The following is a 23,181-nucleotide window of genomic DNA, read 5'->3' on the forward strand; positions in this document are numbered from 1 at the left end:
ATTTGTTTGAAGCGCATTTAATAATTCTAATGTAGAGGATATAATGTATAAAAATGCACACATGTAGATATATGTTGCGGTATTTAAATAATAACGCACCATTAAAAGTCCATGATGATGTTTCCCTGGTGATCCACTTCTAAGTGTGACTGGAACTCGCCATCTGTGATGCATGAGACAGGTGCTGTTAGAAGGTTCTTAAAATGAACTTCCAAACGAACACATCCATGTCTAATAAGGTTTCAGTGCTACACAGCGTTGGCTTCTCCATCTTGCGAAATGTCGAAAACAAAAATAGTATATTCTTGAGGAAAGTCAAGGCGAGGAATATTGTTGACGTGATTGAAAAAGTTAATACCTGATCCACAGAATAAGGTGTGATATGAAGAAACATATAGGTTGTTTCAAATTTGGTTGTAATGGTTTTGAAGGCACAGGTTTTCCATCAATGTATAATGAAAAGAAATTGATGTCAAAATGTTTGAAATGAAATGGATTTCAAGTTATCGTTCCTGTATAGGCATCATTTTGAGTAAACGCCATAATCACTCGAGTTGGTAATACTCCCATAAATAAAGTATCGATTGTTTTTGATTGAAGATCCTTTTGGAATGACGAATGACTTCATTTGCACTCTTGTGAGAGGATATCTGGCGGTTGTTGAGTGTAGAAGCTTGTTTTGTGCTAAGTTTATTGTAGGACTATCATCAGTCTTTTTAATGTGTAAAGCAGCGTCTGAAATATTCACTTTAGTCTCAACAGACGAATTACTAGCGATGAGACAAAAGTAATTAACTTGATGCGCAATTTTAATCCTTGGATTAAAATTTATTCTGATTAAAACTCACAATAAAGATGTCCAAGCATGTCAAATTATGGACTGTTTTTGTTAATTCATAACGTTGTTGAAATCCCCTATTACCACTAGATGTTGCATCCATATGCCCAGCAGTATATTGAAACCATAATGCACATTGAAGATGAGTGTTTTTAGTAGAATCTTCATAATCTAAGAGTTTTTCGATGTATGATCGATATGGATGATTACGAGGTGGAAATGAAATCAGTTTGTTATTTAAATACGCTTCCACTTCAATGAACATAGAATTTAAAAACTCATTAATACGAACCACAGTTTTATCACTTTCACCAAATGCTGATCCATCAGGCTTAACTATTTGAGCTTCAATGTAAAGGAGAGTATGCTGTAGATCTATGTATTCATCACTTGTTCCTGGGATGACAAATTCTATAGGTGCATTATAAACTAGTGAGCTGATTGGTTTATATGTGAAGCATAATGAAAAAAAAAAGTCAAACGAGATTGTAATTATCAGAGTTGGAAACATTGAACATTGCTACGAATAGTTAATGTGCTGCCATCTATAAACTTACTTTTGATAAATTGACCTATCGAACCTTGTAGTTTCGCAAGGTAATAAGAACAGTCAACATGTTATAATTTTGAGAGTGAAATTGTTTCGAAATTGTGTCGGGAAGATGAGAAGTTAAAAGTGTATAGTGTATTGTGGTTTGTATAAGGAAACGGGAGCATTGTGAGTGTGTGGTTAATATTCCCTGATTCTAAATTTATAACCCTTTTTTTTTATTTGCCATTTTCGATCAGACGACAAGGTGAGTATTGGTCACCCACTTAGGAATGGCCCCGACTCCTATTAGATCATCTGTGCATGTACTTATTAATATTTGTTTGGTAATTGATTTCTACTTTCGATTTTGAGACTAAATGAAAACTTCAAATTTAAATCAAATTATTATAAATTAAATGAGTTGTGGAAGAATAGCTAATTTTCGCCTTCCGACATTAAACCGTGATTGCGAGGCAATTTCACCCAGGAATCGGTTTGTTAGTTGTTATTATATTTATATGTTTTTCTTTAAATTATTTGTTATAATAAATTATGTCTCAATTGAAACTGATTCCTTCTAATTTAAAAACTGTTTAATAACCCTTTCTCCAAGTCTTGTTTTCCGTAACCACTCGGAAAATGCAGTGTACCTGTCGTTTCTTTGACTTGATTGCTGCATAGTAATTTAGTTACCTTGCGAAACTACCGGAAATATTAAGACTTTGGTTAGAAAGAAAGGGATGTATATTATTTTGGAATTGAACCTGAGTACGAAAATTACGAATGAAAGACCAGTCATTAATTGAAAGTGTAATAATAAGTGAAAATAGAGTGAAGGTATTTAGGCGTAATATTAGAAATTATAGCTTTAGGATTTAAACCTAAAAAAAAACATGTCACATAACCTTCTTGAGTGTTTTTCAACGGGTGAGAATGGCCAGGGGAATTCTCTCCTAGTTGACCTTGGCGAAGGGGAAAGAGCGAATGCTTGCGGACACGGGCGAGTAAACGATGACGATTCCTCGCTTGATTTCGCAGGTGTTGTTCTTCCTCCACATCGCGTGTTAAAGCCAGCTGTTAGAGCAGCTATAAGATGTAATTTTAATAAGCTTTTGGGTGATAACATGTATAAAGCTATAGAAAAGCAGGTTAGTCAGTTACCTGAAATAGATGGAAGTAATGGCTTTGAAGTATGTAAATTTCTATTAAAATTTGACTTGTTACAAGCCCAACTCGAAAATTGTGTAGAAGCTTTGATAGTAGCCTCTCTGAGTAAATGTACAGGCCCAGCATTCGAGGAAATGCAAAGGTTATTAAATATCACCACTGACTGGGAAAGAATTATAACAGCATTTTTAGAAAGATTTGTTACTCCGCTAGTTAAAATGGAATTCTTGAAAATCACGTTGTATAGAATAATGCAAGTAGAGGAATCTCTGGTAGATTTTATTAAGGAAAAATTAAGCGTATTATTCATTTTTGACATGAAAATGTCGGAGGATGAATTAACCAAAACTATTGCTAACCTTGTACCACCTGAAATAAGAGATTTAATGATAATTACTCAAGTTCCCTATACTGAGAAGGAATTAATTGCATTTGCAGAAAGTTACGAAATGAATCAGCGTTACCGGTTGGATTATAATTTTATTACACAAAAGCAAAATCAGAATGTAAAGCCCCTTGGTTATGTTAACGAGAAAAATAGGCAGAGGAATAATTTTAGTAAATGTAATTTATGTGGTCTTAATAATCATTTTTGGAAAATGTGTCCTTATAATAAAAGAAATATTCGTGGAGAAAAAACATATTATGTTAGTGAGGAACAACCTCCCTCCTTATTACAAATGCCTGTTTCGATTTGTCGAGAACTTTATCCCTGTATTATTGACTCTGGAAGTAGTCTGTCCTTAGTTGAAGAACAAGTGTTGGCCAGGATTGAACGTAGGTGCCGTCCAAAAACTAGAGTAGTGAACTTTACCCTCTCAGTCATGAATTCTGAACCTATTAAAATCTCTAAACAAGTGGAACTAATATACTTTATAAATGGTGTTAAGTTTGTAAACTGGTTTTCGGTGGTTCAACATCCATCTTTAAAACTGCTAGTGGGACTTGATTTCCTACAAAAATATAATGTTAATATAAACATTCGAAATCGTGAGTTGAACTTTACGGAACTTAATTTAACGGTAAAATTAACTGAATGGAAACAAGATAGTTGTGAATCCAGTGATCTGTGCCCACAAATTTCTCGTTTTAGGTCTGGTCCTGAGAACTCTGTGTCGCCGCACGACCTTGACGCAGGGGGAGCGGGGAAACCCAGACCTAGACAGCGAACGATTCAGCCGTCAACCACTTGTCAACGTCGATCAGCTGATTCCTTGAACAGCGGCCAGTCAGCCCAGCAGTGTTTCCATACACAACGCAGAAGAGCCAAGCGGAATTTTTGTCGGGAGGAGTCCAAAGTTCGGCAACCAAAACCAGGGACCAGCCAGCGATCTTCCACTGTACTTCAGAATCATGATGTTAGGGGAGGTGAACAGTATCAAGACATTCCAGCTGGAGTACCAATTTCCAATCCTACCATCCATGATATTTATCCGGAGGAAGAAAATACAGGTACAGTAAATCTTCATGAAAATATTTTTTCTGACGATTTAATTTCATATGTTGAGAACGTGTTAGACAAATATAAGGACGTTATAAATGAAGAACTAGGAACTGTTAAAGATTTTGTTTATGAAATTAAAATGAATGACTTAAGTCCGAGTATAGCTCAACCATATCCCATGCCACGTCACAAGTTGCGTGAATTAGATGAATACTTGGATGAATTAATTAAGAAAAATGTAATTGAGGAAGTTTCCAGTTCTGCCTATATTTCTCCGTGTTTCCTCGTGAATAATCGCGATGGAACCAAGCGGCTAGTGGTAAATTATTTTAATATTAATTCAAAAGTGCTTGTAACTGGATTTCCAGCTCCTAATGCTGAAGCTACTATTGCCAATATAGGTAAACATAAGATTTACAGCGTCTTGGATGCCAAGGGGGCCTTCCACCAATTACTGTTAGATGAAAATTCTAGGCAATATACTACTTTTGCTACTCCAACTAGGTTGTTAAGATATTTGAAAATGCCGATGGGATTTATAAACTCGCCATTTATTCTCTCTAGTATCATGAATAAAATCTTTAGGGATCTCTTAGGAGATTATTTTGATATATTTTGTGACGATATTATTATTCATACTGATACTATTGAAAAGCATAAAGAAATATTAGAGCTAGTTTTACAGAGATTACGAAAATGGGGTATCACTATTTCTAAAAGAAAAACTAAATTATGTAAAAATAAAATAAAATTTTTAGGTTATATATTTTCAGGTGGATATATGATGATCGATGATGACCGAGTTCAGGTAATTAAAAATCTACCTCGTCCTAAGAATCGTAGAGCGTTGAGTAAGATGATTGGTTTCTTGTCATATTATTTAAAATTTGTGAAAGATTATGGTGAACTGATGGGTCCTTTACATGCCTTAAAATCAAATAAAATACCATTTCATTGGGGAAAAGAAGAAGATGAGATACTAGATCAAATAAAAGAGGCCACTATAAATCATATTGTATTGAAAGTCCCGGACTTCTCTAGTCCTTTTGTAATCCACATCGATAGTAGTAGTAGGGCCTATAGCGCGATCTTAAGTCAATATGATGATGAAGGACGTCTTCGTCCTGTATATTTCTTTTCGAAAATGATTCCATCTAGTGATTGGTCTAAAAGTATTTTCGATCTTGAAATGAAGAGTTTAGTCTATGCTTTAGATAAGTTTGATATTTACTTGCAAAAGAAATTCACTATTTATACTGAAAATGCTAGTTTATCTTGGATATTAAGAAATCATAAAAGACAAAAGAAGTATGGTTCTTTAATAGAGAAAATAAGCAAGTATTCTTTTGACATAATTCACCTGCGCTCTTTCAAAAACCATCTTGCAGATTACATCAGTCGTATGTATAATTATGTAGACTTTACTCCACCCAACACTGATATTGAAGAGATTAATACTATTAATGAACAGAAGGTCCATCTTTCTTTTGTAAATTTCTGGAGTCACTCCATCTTTAATAAACCACTGGCTGAACATCAAAGAGAAGATCCTCAGTTGAAAGAGATAATTTTAGCTTTAGAGAGAAAGGAAAATAAGGATCCTTACATATTGAAAGAAGGTGTACTATTAAAAAGAACCAATGGTAGGAAATATGGTGGTTTACGTGCAGTAATTCCCCATTCTTTGCGCTATTCTGTTATAAAGTATTGGCACGAAGAATTAGTGGGGGGATGTCATGGTGGGATCCAGAAAACTATCTCTAAGGTAGCATCTAGGTTTACATGGGATAAAATGTATGCTGAAATTAGTGATTTCGTGAGACGATGTAAAATTTGTCAAGAGAGCCAAGAACTTAATCGGAAGCCGTATGGTACCTATTATTCTAAGGAGCCTCGATACCCGAATAATGTCCTACACTTAGATTGTATGGGAGCTTTGCCAACTAGTAATGGATTTAAATACATTATGGTTTTGACAGATAGTTATAGTCGATTTGTTATAATAGAACCTTTAAGATCTCTGAATTCTAAATTAATCTGTTCTAAATTAACTAAGATCTTTCTAACTTACGGGTATCCATTTTCGATCCTACATGATAATGCGTCATACCTCTGTAGTGAGTACTTTAAACAATATTTGTTTAGTTTAGGTATTAAGAACATCTGTACTTCACCTTATTCAATGTCCTCAAACAGAACAGAGCGTATGAATAAAACGATTAAAGGGATACTCAGATCTTATATTAACAAGAATCATACGAAATGGGCTAACTATCTTTATCAAATCCAATATACTATGAATATAACTGAAAATTGTGAAACTCAGAAAAGTCCGAGTGAGTTGTATCTTGGGCGTAAAATGTTTAATCCATTAGATGTTAACTGGATTTTAGATTTGGGTATAATAGAGAAATCACAAAATAATAAAGAGATTAATGATATTATAGTTGATAACATCGAGAAAGCTTGGAAAAGGAGACAACAAGCTTATAATAAAAAGCATGTACCTAGTAATTTGCCTGTAGGAGAATTAGTGCTTGTAAAGAAAATGTTAAAATCATCCTTGGATAAGAAATATTATGCCAAGTTTGATACTAAATATTCTGGTCCATTCAAAATTTTGAATTATGTAACACCCAATACTGTATGGGTTGAGTTAATTAGTAATCCTGATGTAAAGCTAAAACGTCATGTTCAATTTATAAAGAAGTACTTGCAACCAAGAAATGTAAACAGTGTTGCACATCTTAATAATAATAATGACTAAACTAAGAAAAAAAAGAAATTGTTCATTTCCAAGATAATGTAAATTATATATATATATATATATATATATTTCTGTGTAGTTTATGTAATGTTTCTATAAGAAATGTACTGTTGTGTATTTTTACAATTCTGCAGGTACAGAATTATGTGGATCCACTATGTTTGTGTTTGCGTCTGAGACATCTGATTACCTTGAATCTACTGCTTGGTCGAGAAAAGGCGATTTTGTCAACCCGAAGGCGAGATATGTTTCCCACTCTTGTCATCTCTGGGGTGCTTCCAGTCAATCTGTGGTGGATAAGGAGGAAGATCTCATCTTGTTGTGAACATCTACTTCTGGGACTTAAGATAGGACGTCCGGACATTGGTAATCGTGTAATATCTGGAAGTTGTTGGATTACTCTTGGTGAGTCGAACTATCCTTATTTCTGCATGCAGTGATTAGACTTCAACAGTGAATTATAGTTTTTTTTCTTTTTCATTTCGCTAACCATTGTAAAGAAGCAAAACTTCCCAGAGGGGAGGAACTTAATATGAAGCATAATGAAAAAAAAAGTCAAACGAGATTGTGATTATCAGAGTTGGAAACATTGAACATTGCTACGAATAGTTAATGTGCTGCCATCTATAAACTTACTTTTGATAAATTGACCTATCGAACCTTGTAGTTTCGCAAGGTAATAAGAACAGTCAACATGTTATAATTTTGAGAGTGAAATTGTTTCGAAATTGTGTCGGGAAGATGAGAAGTTAAAAGTGTATAGTGTATTGTGGTTTGTATAAGGAAACGGGAGCATTGTGAGTGTGTGGTTAATATTCCCTGATTCTAAATTTATAACCCTTTTTTTATTTGCCATTTTCGATCAGACGACAAGGTGAGTATTGGTCACCCACTTAGGAATGGCCCCGACTCCTATTAGATCATCTGTGCATGTACTTATTAATATTTGTTTGGTAATTGATTTCTACTTTCGATTTTGAGACTAAATGAAAACTTCAAATTTAAATCAAATTATTATAAATTAAATGAGTTGTGGAAGAATAGCTAATTTTCGCCTTCCGACATTAAACCGTGATTGCGAGGCAATTTCACCCAGGAATCGGTTTGTTAGTTGTTATTATATTTATATGTTTTTCTTTAAATTATTTGTTATAATAAATTATGTCTCAATTGAAACTGATTCCTTCTAATTTAAAAACTGTTTAATAACCCTTTCTCCAAGTCTTGTTTTCCGTAACCACTCGGAAAATGCAGTGTACCTGTCGTTTCTTTGACTTGATTGCTGCATATGTAACAACATGATTATCTAATATACTGGTTTGGGTTGGTTTTGTAGAAATAATATCAAGTTCACTTTTTACACACTCGCAGGATTGATGATGTAAGAAGGCCATGATGATGATGATGAAGGTTTAATCAAAGATATCGTCTGGTAATTTCCTCTTCTTATAACACTGATTTTTCTTTGTTTTCTGTGTATGTTTCCTCTTGAACTTCTTCTTCCGCTTGATGATGAAGGGTTAAAGATGGAAAGATTATAATTGTTCTTTTCCTTCGTGATATCCAGATCATAGCATAGATTTCAGTTTATTTTTAGCTTTGTCTTGCAAGATGGTCCTAGCTTCACCCATTCGTTGATGAATGGATTCGTTAATAGGTTGTTTATCAATGATGAAGTCATTAATAACGTTCGCTCCAGGTTTTAATAATTCCTTTCCTATTGTTTTAGCTCCTTGTTTCACTAATGGCATGACAGAACGAAATAATTCTCCAAGGAAACTTGCAATACCATGTCCAACTTGATAAGGGAATAAAAGTTTCCAGTGGCAGAGAGAGCTTGTTTTTGGTAATATTAAAAATGTGGATAACTCAAAATTGTTGATGTCGCACTGGTCGAAAATGTAGTTTAACACATCCAGTTCCGAAAGTAAATGCCGGTGAAGGGCCTGTACTATCTCATATCTATTTTGATGTGTTCAAAATGCATAATATCTATTGCACATAATGTAGTAGATTAAAAATTTCTATAGCACAACTTCCAAATGTACGATTCACAGGATTCATATTTATGATACATAAAAATAGTGCTACTGTATCTCCAACAAATACGGATTGAATTGATTGTAGATGGAAGTCCTAAACGTAAATTTGGAACCCTTTGGCATATCCTTTAAATCAACGTTTGGATCAAATCCCAACTTCGCACTAAGACTTGATGTAAATGCAACGTCCACATCTATGTCTTTATAAAGACGTCGAATAAAACAACTATTACTTTCACGAATGTACGGAATATGTAATTTATGAATCTGTTGTGCGTATTAATTATCTTTATCAACTAAGGAATATCAGTATAATAACGTACGGAAATAGTTACAAAATTCCATTTATCATTGTTTGAAGGTTTGTAAAAAAATATTATTTTGTTCATTAATATTTAAAATTGAATGAGGATAATGAATCTCAACAATAGTCATTTCCCACTTTTCACGGAATTCCATTCTTTGATGAAGTTTAGTAGTGTATGATGTTAAGGTGTTATCAGGAAAATAGTCCATAGAACTATTACTGGGAAGCGTAACGTAAAACCCTCCATCAGGTTCCACTGTACTTCTTGATCTTGTCTAGGGATGATGCAGGTATCCAGGAATCGAAAGAAGGATATCCTTTCCAATGAACAAGATATTCTTTTCTGCTATGCTTCCTTCTTGTGCGTATGATTTTATCTATGTGAAACGGTTTTACTAATGTCACAGGTTGTAATTCCTCTCTATAAATAATCCATCCAATGGTTTCTTGTTTAAATCTTCTTTTTCATAAACAGGTGGATCTCTAGGTATTATCTTCTTCAATTTAAATATTTCCCAAGTAAAGTTTTGCATGTATCCTTTATCAAATGTACGTTTAGTTTTACTAATTCTTACTGTATCACCAATCTTAAGATGTTTTGAGAAATCTGGATTCTTGTTATTCAATTTGCTATCATAGAGATTATGTCATACTTGTAATAGGTTATTTTGAGAAACATTTGCAGGGGACATCTTAATGCTTGAATGATAACCTTCATTGTATGATTTCACAAGAAGAGGTAAAACATTTACATAATTATACATTTGATACTTTGTGAAAATCCTCCATTTTTTTCTTTTACAGTTCTGTTAGAACGGTCTATAATACTAGCCTTTGTATCAGGATTTTTAGTTGTAATATCTTTTATTTTGTTTTCCTTCAAGTACTTCTGTATTGTTTTATTTGTGAACTGACTTCCTTTATCTGTTCGGAACGTATTTGTTTTTCTGTCTTTGAAAACAATTTTTAGTGCTTTCAAGCCAACACTTGTACTTTTAGATTTTATTGGCAGAATCTAGGCATATCGACTGAACATCTATCACTGTAAGGATATAATGATATCCGTCATTAAATTTATGAAAAGACTGAAGATCATTAATATCACTTTCCCACTCATCATCAATATTATTCACTACATAGAAATCTCTTTTAAGACGACGATGCACTGGCTTGTGTAACGTATGTGTTGATTGTTTCAGTAAGCACCTTCTTATACAGTGTATGGGAATTTTCTCCTTTGTAGCTATCCACAATCTTTTAGCAGTCAAAAACTATGCAGGATGTGAAAGGTTGTAATAAAATTTGGTTAACTGTTTGTTTATAGTTTCCATTTTGACCATACTGGACGTTAACACGCACGTTTTTTTTTCCTTATAGGAGATACTACTTTTTCCTTTTCTTCTTCATCCTTTTCTGTTTCTTCTTCGTCTCCTACAAACGATTTCAGTGGTTTTTCCCTTGACGATGATGCTACTGCTGATGCTTTGGTTCGTCGTAAAATATATGACAAACGTTTTGGATTTCCTATAAGTTCTTGAGGTGTGTTATTAGAAGATAAATAATTACAAAAATTTTCCCATCCAGGTGTGTTTACGTGGCAGCGACACATCACAAATTAAATCTACAATGTGAGATCCTTCTAATTGATCACCTTCGATGTAAACAGTTCCTTTATTATCCCATGCGATGTTATCCTCATGGTTCATTCTATGCAGTAGTAATTCAGCTCTTTTACGAAACATTTTGGGTATAGTTAGCAATATTTCTTCTTCTACATCAGGCTTCTCTGATTTAGTTGACATAATCAAAAGTGTCACAGATTCTTCTTGTCTTCGTATTAAATGTAAATATTTTTGAAGAACATTATTATATTGATTCCATTTTTCTTCATCACTAAGAGAGGATAAATGTAAAATGTTTTGCATTTCTTGATCCAAACAAGATTCACGTTTCTCCAGGGCTAATGATGATGATGCTGGTGTCTGTATACGATTAAGAACTTCAGGACGAACTATAATCATTTTCCTTCCGTGTCACATTGCACTAACAGAATACTAAACTACCACTTAAAATAGGAGCTAATAATGCCGGTAAGAATCCACCCTGTTGCACTAATAAATGTTTCTTTTTCTTTTCGATGGAGTTTTCTTTGTTCACAAGATGTCGATGCGTCCTCTTGTATCGCTTTAATCTTCCTTTCTGCGCCTTTGTAAGAGGTGCATTCCCTTTTCATACATTATAACAGCATTTCAAATACTACGAATCACTAAAGAATCTGCATTTGCCACTATAGCTTTACGTAATTTACGATTTGCTTTGGGTAGCGTACGGAGATCTCCGTTTTTTACTCTTTGAGACATATTGATAGAATGAAGAAACAAAGTTTAAAACTAGTATTATAAACGTAACTTCTCGTTCTTCTACTTCGTTCGGACATAAGTGTAATGATTAATATCATCAGGAAATATATTTGTTTGAAAACGAAGCTCATCTGGTGTATCCTGTTTTAATCAATAAATAAGTATCCAGATGGTTCCTATGTTGCATCGTTGAAACTTACTTGAAGAAATTTCGGATTCTCATGAGTTAGTTGATAACTCATATGTTTAATTTGTGATTTATCTCTTCGATTTTTAAATAATACAAGATAAGAACAATTCAAGCTCATATCTCTCCTTCCTTTTCCCTGATGAAATATGTTTTGTCTAATAAATATTACACTAAGATTTCTATGATGAGACCCCTTTGTAAAGAAATGAAATATATTACGGTTCACTTCACACATATGATCATCAATAATGAGATGAAGTCCAGTCTCAGGTAAAAAGTCTTTTATTCGAGGTAATCCTTCAATAAATCGTGCTTTCATCGAAATTTCTCTGTATGCATTTTGCCACTCTTCATACTACCAATAGATGTGACGAAATGATGTATTAATCCTACTTGATAAATTACACAGGAATCGTATTACAAAAGAATTTTTTCCACATGCACTTGGTCCTGCATCAATACATGAAAAGGGATGTTTCCGCGTCGTATCCATGTTAAGGAGTATGATAATTCTCTCTTCATCCGTATATTTATAAGGACCGTATTACATTTATCTTCTTCTTCGTTAGTTGGAAGGAGTGTATCCATATGGAAGAGTATCATATGAATTTGGAAATCTTCGTCGTTTTATGTAATTCACCTTATAGACTTTTGTTTCGGGCATGCTAACGATAGTATGATCTTTCCTGTGGCAATTTTTTTTCTCATTTGTAATTTTGACTTCGATGGGACGAGGTTCTTCTTCATTTTCTTTATTACGTCAAAATTTAGGTGTATGGAGGATTCATAATTTAATGAAAAGCTTCGTATTTTGCATACTTGATCATTCTTATGGATATGTGATATATGATATATCCATAAGAATACCCATTGGATATAAGAATACAATGGATATATGGAGCGAAGCACTGCAGTTTTTGTTTCTGAATTTTCTTCTTAACTAATATCGATTGTTTTTGATTATTTTTTCAAACCAACTAACTACAAATTTTCCATATAGAAAGTGCCCCTAACCGGAAAGGAGAATTTTAAAAAATGCTAGGACACATTCTGCTTATTTCCAATAAACTGTTAGTACACTGAATTTCAGCTCCGTAAGTTGAACGGCTAGCGAGATACTCATCTTTTTTCCGCAAAAATTTGGATTCTACCTCCTTAGGATATGTATTATAATGAAAGCAATATAACATCTAAGTTTGGATTAAGGCCTAACTATATAACAAAAATCATTCCATTTGACTTTGCAATTGGCCGTGATGATACGGCACACATAGTTACATTCATTTTTTATATAATTTATATATTACAGTAATTCAAAAATGTATTTTTTCCAGTAGTTAGCTCCTCTAAAAACTCACAGGCCTCGAAAGCCAAGTAGTAGTATAAGTCCTATTGCTATTATTACAATTACAAATATCAATTTCCTAAAGTGTCTGAAGTTATTTTTTCACTTACATATACTCACCTCAGGTAAGTAGACAGAAACAAATGGAAAAGGAAGGGAAACGAAAGTCTTGAAAGTAAAACGCAGACAAATTTACCCGTCTTCAGAAGACACTGTTTACAATGCAGTAACCTACAGACAAAGTCGGTAGGCCAGACTGAGTCGGTGGGTCATAGTGGGTGGTGGGTTGCAGCGGGTCACTGTGGGTGGTGGGTCGCAGTGGGTCACATCTTGTTGACCCACGGCTCACTGACCCACTGCATCTCTGACATACGCCTCTTTATCATATTCCAGTAACTAATTTGTTAAATCACCTAAAAAGTCACCAGTTGGAATTGTGGTTTCACCATGTTATTGAGTATAAATTACCGAATCAGTATCAAAATACAATACTCTTTCTTGTAGCTACTCTAAATACTTGTACAATTCAAATCTCGCTTGTGCTGTTGTGTACACGGCTATGACAACGTTTACTGTTGCTAGTGAAACAGGAACATCGTCTGTGTATTGCCAATATACATACAACATGTCATCATTTACTTAGAAATATTTTATGTACGTCCATATCATGGGATGTTAATTTATCATATAATTCCTTGGAGTCATTAATGATGCTTACATAACCATGTTCTCACGTTGACCAAATTTTCCGAAAAATGAATTTAAAATTAATTTAGCTAAGCTCCTAACTGCTGGATTATGTTTAGTTTTCTTTACATCTAGATGTATTCCTTCCCTTTCATAAAATTGTTGTATGTACTTCTCCTTTAGCTCATCTGTTTCACATGATGGCTGTCCACTAGCTTTGCTTTCAAGAAGGTGTTTATGTATTCTGCAAATAAGCCGCCACTTTTTGTTTCTTCATCGTATTGAACAACATCATAAGCCCAAATTTCATGAATACCCATTATTTTGTGTCCTTTTCCCAATTCTTTTCTTACTTCACCTGCTACCCATGTATCATGTAGAACATGGTCCTCATCTCTGTGATTCCAATGTAACTGTTTTAATTCATCGCTACATGTACGACAAAATGGGAATATTAATTTATCATTTGATTTATAAGGCAGCACCGGTTAGAAGATTCTTCTACCTCTTCAATGCTGGGAAAATTTGAATCTCTAGGCAAATAGGTAGTGGGGTGACGAATTGGAAATTTCTTAGCTTTACATACGTAGGGGTAAAGACTAATAACATCTTTGTAACAGTTTTTCTTCTTCAGACTCTTGTGCTTTATGATACAAACGTACGGCATTCAAACGTCCACCATAAAAAGCGTCACGAGGATCCAATGGAGTTTTCTTTGTGTACGGGTGATTAGTAACATACTTCTCCATCTCTTAATTTCCTGTCAACTGTTTTTTTAAATTCACAACCCCATATTTCGTGAACTTCACAGCCAAAATCTTTGAATTTTTAAATCTTCTACTTTGTTGCTTCATACCGAAATTTCATGGTGGCTGTAGCATTGTTATATATGGGTTTATCTCTGTCATTAGAGTAGCAAAAAATACAACCATGGGTAAAAGATCCGTCATACTCCGACACGTGTATTCTTCCTGCTTTCGAGGTCTGTCCATTCACCATCTACTTTCATTGATGCAACTCGTTTTTCCTTACTACGTGCAGAATTCCCAGACAGCACAATGCACGTACATTACCCGTGTAGTATATGAACAATTGCACGGATGCAACATGTGCATCATCTGTATAAATGCTATAATACGCATAATTATACATATATTAATTAACTACATTCATTGCTTAATTATATATTATTTAACTATATTCATTAAGGTTAACAAAGTATAGAAAGAAACAAGACGGCTGCAGACATCCAATTCTTTTCTCCTTTTAAAAAAAAAGAAAGAAAGAAAGAAAGAAACAAGACAGAAGGTAGTCCTCATTATTTTACGGCCACACACGAGAGAAAAAAAATAGGCAACAAGCTTGTAAGTTCGTGGTTTCTTTCATGAAATTTTAGACTGTAGCGTCTTTACCACCCTGGAGAGGAATTTTAACATAGACAATTCATTGACTGATACGATACAGACCATTTATTTATTTTAAGATTGTTACTTGTAGCTTGTCACCAAAGGCAATTTCAAGAAAATGACCATAGATATAACAGACGAACTGCGGTTTTAAACCGTGGGTGAACCATTTCCCAAAACGAACTAACATACACACAGGCCAGACTATCTGGAGACATACTAACAGAAACAGAATGCCCAATATGTTGTCACATTTATAAGATCAATAAGCACGCAAAATTTTAATGTATAGATAAAGCTTCGCTACTAAGAGAGTATAATAAAATAGATAACATTGCCGCGAGAGGGATAGTACTATTTAGTAATGCGACGAGCGAGAATAATGAGCTATATAATGAATTATTAGAATTAGACGCGTAGAGATGTGGCAACAGTTAAACACATGTTTGAGAGAAATTACCCCAACGCTGTGAATTTGACACTTCGCTTCGGAAAAGAAGAGGCAACCACCCAAAATCAGCTACGTAAGGGGTCCAGAATAGCTGGCCATGACGCTAGAGAAATATTTTAATTATTCGACACATAAGCGAAAAACACACACCGCATGGTGACAGAAAAGTAACACGGCTAAGTTTTGTGGTCATTTTAAGAAATTTTCTCAAGACTCTCTGGCGTCTTGCGATATTTATTAAGACACGAAACATGTACCACAAGAAGATTTTGTCCCTAAGCGGTCAGTTTTGCAGGTCTCCGAAGAAAAAGAAAAGGTCTTTGAAAAGCAACCCTAAGAAAAAAAACATCACAGAACAAGGAACGTAGAAAGAATAGGGGGTAAAAATATACAGGAAGAAAAAGAGAGTGGGGGAATTTTACTAACTAAAATTACTATAATACGTAAGAATGATCAAAATTGAGTATATTTTATACGCAAATCTAAACAAATAAATGGAGCACTATTTCTTTGAAAGGATTTCCCTATGTCTGTCTGTCGGTCTGTCTGTCTCTATGTATATGAGATCTATATATTACATATAATCATATAAGTATTAACAACATCAATTAAGTGCTAGGCAAAAGATCATTCCTAAACTAGTTAAAAGCTGTACATAATCTGTGATTATTATTATTATTATTATTATTATTATTATTATTATTGTTATTATTATTATTATGATTACTGGTAACTAGTATTTTGCATAAAGAATTGTTAAAAAGGAGGATTATTTTAGTTGTGTATAACATATTCAAGTAGATATAGATATTTTATAGGGATACCATAATTATCATTAGTCTTATTTAACCAACAAGTATTATAATTATTAACACTACCAGTGATAGAAATATTGTTTTATTCAACATTATTAATACCACCACTATTACAGCAAGATAAGATTGTCATAGAAATATAAATATGCATATTCCAGTAAGAAACATCTGAGAAAATCAAATTAAATTGTTACAAAAGGATATAATATTTAATAAATCGGGTTTAATAAATAGTAAAATCTATATTTGAAAATTTCGTAAGGCATTCACATTTGGCACTGTAGGATCATTCAAAATTGGTCGCGGGGCAACCTCAGCAGGGTGTCTCTGGCTAAAGAGGGTGACTTTGAAAAAAAAAGGGGAGGTCTTTCTTAAGAAACAGGAGAAAAACCAATGAAAAGAGAGGGTGGTCAAGAAAAAGGAGAGAAACCAATAAGACAGAAAATGAAACTTAATGAAACAAAATGAAAAGAACAATTATTGGTTAGATTAGACAAGGGGTGTGTCAAAATGGTCAGAGTGTGTAAAGGACAAATAGGAAAGGAGAAACAAAAAAATGAATAAGTAATTAGTGTGAAATGATAAAGGAAGAGGACAGAAAGAGGACGAAAAAGTTTTTAGTTAGGTTGAGAGAGTCAAGTTGCCGAGATCATCGAATCGCGAAGTACAGACCGAATTCAGGGGTAACAGCCCGTATAATAACACATCTTCGCGCTCTGAGTGGTGAAAGACAGTTTCAGTGGGGCAAATAATGGTAAAAATGCGAGAGGCCACAAGAGTACGCTAATTCTGGCTGTGACAAAAGAACAGTATTGCAATTCTTTCTTGTACCAGAAGACCGTATAATAAGTATAATAATTTAATCAACGTTTTATAAAAGTGTGGCGTCACCTGTAGTGATAAAACGCAGTAAATGAAGTAAACGTTTGGAACTTTGCGATCTTTTCAAGAGTGTGAACCATCTAACACTTTCTGGGGAGCGAAACAATCAAGCAACACGGAAATCTTCCACGGAGAGACAGCGGAGTTACCTTACTAGAAGAAGAGGAAAATGTTCAACGGACAGTCATCAAAAAGGAGGTAAAGTGGCAAACATTTCATTAACTGAATTTTAAGTGCAGTGCGCGATAAAGTTTAAATTCCAAATGACACACCCTCGAATTAAGGTCATGTATAATTTGTGTAAAATTAAATTTCCTCCCTCTTGTTTTACAAAATAGATGTAACTATTGGTGTTAAAGAAAAGGCCAACTTATATTTTGTGTTAGGTGAAGTATAGAATAATTCCAACCAACCTGTAAAGATAATAAGACTTAGACACAATTCTACATTTAATATAAAGTTGATTCTACAAGTAACATTTATCATTCAACAACGTGATAACTGTATTTATATTTGTAACTTTTATTTTATCTTTCATTTCAATTATTAAAGTAACCAAATGAACAATGGAGTTTTCATTATCCAAAATTTATTGTTGAGCAAATAAAGAGTTAAAAGAGTAATGGTACAGGTAGCTTTAGATGGAAAGCTAGCAGCAAACGGAGGCTCGACAGAAGCCCGAGGCCACGAAACCCTGAGATAAGAGTAAGTAATATTTTGACTTTAAGTTTCAGCAATTTTCACTTTATTACACAGTACGCTTCCAGCCAGCGCGGCTCATTACTATTACACATGGCGCCCAGCGTGGGGCCAATGAGCTTCTGTGCGGAGTGTTTGCTATTAGTTTTCCCTCTTAATCATTTTGGCCTAAGTTGTTAAAGAAAAAAAAGTTGGTCCTTTTCTTTAGCAAAAGTCACTTCTCAACGTCCAGTACCCCGTGTGTAGGATTTTGCTCGTAATTTATTAAATAAGTAGCATGATTTCTGATAACTTTGGTATTGATGCAAAATTGATTTTCTCAGATGTACTTACTATTTAAGTGTTATTATGTGCTATTTAAGTTTTATGAGTGATTTACGAATTTGAATTTTGTCATTTTTTCCCCATTTTCTCTGCTCTTTTAAAGAGATAGTGCTTTATTTGGTTATTTTGTTGAACTTGATTAGAACGAAATGTTGCGTAAGCCTAGAAAAATCCGCGAAACGCGAACTCAGAAACGGCCAGCTAAGAAAACTAGTAATTTAGTTAGTGAAGAAAGGAATGAACTACACAACATGGAGCAGGCAAATAGTAGTCAGGGAAGTAGTGGTCTTAGGTTCGAAGCTAGTGGTAGTGTGGAGAATAGTAACCTTACGTTAGATAATTCGGTTGGTCAGGGATTAACTTTACTTGATTTAGCGAATATTTTTCGACAAGGTATTGCTAGATTGGAGAAAAAGTTGGATGATGCAGTACAAAACCTAGATTGTAAAATAAATAGTGTGCAGATAGAATCTAGGGAATTAGTAGAGACTCAAGGGGTAGAGCTACGGGAGTTTTGTTGTATGCAAACAGAAGGGTTACGAGAAGAGCTAATTGAACGTTTTGACACCATAGTTCGCGAAAACACAAGTGCTATGAGGGAAGAGCAAAATTCGTTAAACACGCAAATTAGTTCCGTAAAAGAGCAAGTAGAAACTTTGCAAAGAGATTGTTCTTCTGTACGATCTGAAATCAGGAGTTTGAACGTGTTGCCAGTCATACGCGCGGACGATTCAAATCTTGGTAACCATAGTAATAACATAACGCAAACAGTTGGTAATCCGCCTTCATTATGTCAAGATAGCAGCGCGAGTATTTTCTTACATAGAGACCTCAAACTTCCAATATTTTATGGTAGTGAACACGAGGTACAAGCCTTTAGCTTCATTCACGAGTTAGAAACATACCTGCATTTAACGCAGACACCGCCTGAACAAATGGTCAGTGTCAGTGCACACTCATTACGTAATGACGCAGCTTCTTGGTACAGAATAGTGAAACAAAATATTTCGTCTTTTGAAGAATTCAAGGCAGCATTTATTTCAGAATATTTGGGGGAGGACAAAATGATCGATTTACGAGCGGAAATATTAACATCTCGGTACCAACCTAACTCCGGAAAGAAATTAACTGAATATTTTACGGAGATCTTACAAAAGAATAGTGTTTTAGAAACACCGCTGGATGACAGGACACTTATAAAAGTGGTCAGTAGGCAAATGCCGTATAATGTAAGGCGGGTATTGATAAGTGCTCAACCACAAACTAAAAGTGAATTCTTAAGACTACTCCGTGAATTGCAAGAAATTCCCACCCATGGGGGAGGGGGGAGTAATCAAAACAATGCGCCCCGGCAAAGAGGACATATAAATCACGTACAATATCAGAGAAGTAACAGAGAGAATGGGATGAACTCAAATAATTCTCGTGATTTCCCGCGTTCCGCTAATGCGAACAACAATTATAGAAGGCAACCGCGTAGGGAGGACGATTATCAAACAGGGCATAGCAGGAATGAGCGAAGAAATGTCAGGAATGGGGGGAGAGAAAACCAGTCGCAACATGATAATCAGAATCGGTTTTCAAATAATGGTCGAGGCCCTGAGGTCAATCATGTATATGGCAGACAAGAGAAGAGGAACTATGATCGCGATCCAAATAGTAGAGAGAACGTATCACGCGAAGAAAATGCCCAGGGCAGATTTGCGGGAATCGATCCGGGGCCGCCGCAAAACACAAACAGAGCGTGACTAACGAGACCGCAACAGCAAAATACACCGGGGGGAGAAATTAATCAAACCGTGATATTAGATAGAAAGGAATCGAACCAAGAAAACAAGATTGATACCGAAGAAGATAGGGAAACTTGTTTGAAAACAAGGGAGCAAATAACTTCAATTTTTGATGAACTCATTACCGAGAATGCGGAAATTCCCAGGCAACAAAATGTCTCAGTGTTGCCAGAAATAAAAGGGGAAATTGGAGAAATAGCTGTAAAAATTCTCTGTGACTCGGGCGCCAGCATTTCTTGTTTGAGTGAGACCCTATGGTCACAAATATTAGAGAAGGATCCTAGTGTACCACATTTAAAACCCGGTGCCTTAAAGATTCTTTCTGCTTTTGGTACGAGAGCTGCGAAAGTTATAGCACAGACGTTTTTGTCAGTTAAGATAGGAGGAGAACATTTTGATGTTGTAGCGCTAGTAGTGCGTTCTTTGGTTTGACCATTTATTCTAGGGGGGACTTTCTTTGAAGAATATAAGGCTGTAATGGATTATCAGCATGGTCTGTTAAAATTAGAGAATGGGAAAAAGGTAGTTAGTGTCCCTTTCGTTCAGGAGGATACGTCTGAAGTGGTAAATATTTTAAATGAACTTACCCTTGTGTTCGAAGAAATACAAGAAGAAGCGAGATTATTGCCCTTTAGAAATATAGAGGGACTCGATCCCTGGACCTTAAAGGGAATGGAACCCATAACATTAAAGACAAACATAATCGAAATGGGAAGTAATTATAATAACATGGACCAAAATAATGGTAGAGAAATTAAATGTAGTATGATTGAAAATGTAAAGGCGGGAGGAAAGAACAGTGTTGCCAACCCCTATTTACAGTTGGAATGCGCACAAAGTATGGGAAAAGAAAGGGAAATTAATGTAGTAATGGACTCCGTCTCTCCACATGAGTATAGAGAGCATAATAAGTTGTGTTTACATAACACGTCTTTACCCAGCCAAGGGGCGGGAGCAGTTAGTAGTAGAACGTTGCGTTTCAACGAGTTAGGAAATGATGTTTGTCCCGCCGGATCGTGTATTCCTGTATTGGCGACTGCTGTTACTAGCAATATCAATTGGTCCAAAGTTCCCACAAGGGCTACCCCTGAACAAATTCGCGAACACGTTATGCAGGCAGAAAATTTAACTGCCGAACAAAGACAGCAGTTGGAAACACTGCTAATGTCACACCGGAAAGTTTTCGACAATAAACCGGGATTATTAAAGGGATATGAACACCAAATACAGCTCACAGACCACAAGCCATTTCAAGCAAAATTCTACCCATACCCTTTTAAATATAGGAAGCAAGTGAATGAGGAAGTGGAAAAATTATTAGCTTGGGATATAATAGAAAAACAAAGTACTGAATATACGTCACCTCTTGTGATTGTCCCAAAGAAAAACTCTGAAGATATACGAAGTTGTTTGGATATGCGTAATCTAAATGGGCGAATACGCGGTATGAGCGATATTCCTCCTCAGCCTTTTGAAGTACTACAAAAGTTTGAAGGAAAGAAGATTATTAGTACATTTGATCTTTCGTGTTTTTTCAATCAAATTTCAGTGCGAAAAGAAGATAGAAAATTCTTAGGTTTTGTGCACGGTGGTCAATCGTATGTATATAAAAGATTGTGTTTCGGATTAAAGACAGCAGTATCCTCGAGTATTAGAGCACTAAAGACAGTATTAACAAATGAAATTGATGAGTTTTGCGAGGCGTACATAGATGATGTCATATGTGGCTCGGATTCGTTTGAAAACCATTTAAGACACTTAGACATTGTGCTGGGAAAATTAGAAAAGGCAGGCCTAACAATAAAGCTATCAAAATGCAAATTTGCCAGGCATACAGTGCCTATATTAGGCTATGTTTTGACTCCTTTTGGAATCGAAAAGGATCCTCAGAAAATACAGACAATAAACGAGTTCACTCCTCCCAGAAATGTAAAACAGTTGAGGTCTTATCTGGGATTCCTAAATTTCTACAGGGCGTTCCAAAATAAATATGCAGATTTAGTCTCGCCACTTTTGCCACTTTTGCGCAAAGGAACGCCGTTTCGCTGGACTCCTGAATGTCAAACGGCATTTGAAAACATTAAAAGAGCATTTTCAGAGGAGGTCACACTACATCGTCCTATGATGGATAGAGTGTTTTATTTAGCAGTTGATGCAAGCAGTGTTGCCATCGGAGCGCAATGTTTCCAGTATGACGATAAGGGGGACATTAGAATAATAGGATTCGCTAGTCGAACGCTGAATAAGCATGAGATCCACTATACAATTACAGAGCTCGAATTTCTATCACTGATATATGGCATATCAAAATTCAGAGTGTACCTAGTTTCATCAAAATTTATTGTGTTGTCTGACCACGCTGCGCTTAAATTCATTTTAAAGTGTAAGTTAGGAAATGCTAGGCTCTCTAGGTGGATATTAGCCATCCAAGACCTGAATTTTGAATTCCGGTTTGTACCTTCAAACCAAAATATGTCAGATTATCTTTCGAGATACCCAATCAATTCTGATTCTGAAAGTTATAAAATAAATCAGAATCCAATTTCGCCTGAGGTGGTGGCTGAGTTAACATGTCGGATACCAGGCGAGTTACGCAGGCAGTTAGCTAATTTGTCGACACTGCAACAAAACGACGAGGTCCTAAGTAAAATATTAAATGAGATAAAAGACGGTAAGAAACAACAGAGCAAGTACTATAGATATTTGGTACAAAATGGGTTGTTATGTAAAGAAGATAATAAGGGGACGCGAGTTTGTTTGCCCAAAGAAATTAGACTTCCTGTGATGGAATATTTTCACAATTTAGGACATTTTGCATACGAAAAAACGTTGGCTTCAATTAGTGAGTATTTTGTATGGCCGGGGATGAGGAGAGAAGTCAAGCAGTTTGCCGCTTCGTGCGACATATGTCAAAAATCCAGGTACCCTCAGAAATACAAAGCGGGTCCATTAAAGCCCATAATCACAACAGGCGTGGCCCAATGTGTAAGTTTAGATTTCATAGGGCCATTGCCGCGTGGAAGAGGAGGCGTTCAGTATTGTGCAGTGTTTTGCGATCTCTTTAGCAAATATGTAGTAATATATCCTTTAAAAAGGGCAACTACAGAAGCTGTATTAAACAGATTGAAAAATGAA

At 35.1% G+C, this 23,181-nt stretch overlaps 1 protein-coding gene across 1 annotated transcript; it reads left to right on the plus strand.

Annotated features, from left to right (window-relative positions):
- The first annotated feature begins 1,356 nt into the window (after window positions 1-1,356).
- Window positions 1,357-7,902, plus strand: LOC145688949 (uncharacterized). The gene is made up of 2 exons (XM_081763111.1): window positions 1,357-3,989; window positions 6,883-7,902. Exons 1-2 carry the CDS (start codon window positions 2,264-2,266, stop codon window positions 7,071-7,073), a joined length of 1,917 nt encoding a protein of 638 aa, XP_081619237.1. The 5' UTR covers window positions 1,357-2,263; the 3' UTR covers window positions 7,074-7,902.
- The last annotated feature ends 15,279 nt before the right edge of the window (window positions 7,903-23,181 follow it).

The sequence above is a fragment of the Thermobia domestica genome, chromosome 7 (genome assembly GCF_964235325.1).
Source record: "Thermobia domestica chromosome 7, izTheDome1.hap1.1, whole genome shotgun sequence".
Lineage (NCBI taxonomy): Eukaryota > Metazoa > Arthropoda > Insecta > Zygentoma > Lepismatidae > Thermobia > Thermobia domestica.

What these genes read in the sequence shown, in the direction of transcription:
- LOC145688949 (XM_081763111.1), top strand. Translation starts at nt 2,264, where the DNA reads ATGTCACATAACCTTCTTGAGTGTTTTTCAACGGGTGAGAATGGCCAG. An exon ending in TCCGGAGGAAGAAAATACAG is followed by an intron (nt 3,990 to 6,882) that starts GTACAGTAAATC and finishes ACAATTCTGCAG; the next exon opens with GTACAGAATTATGTGGATCC.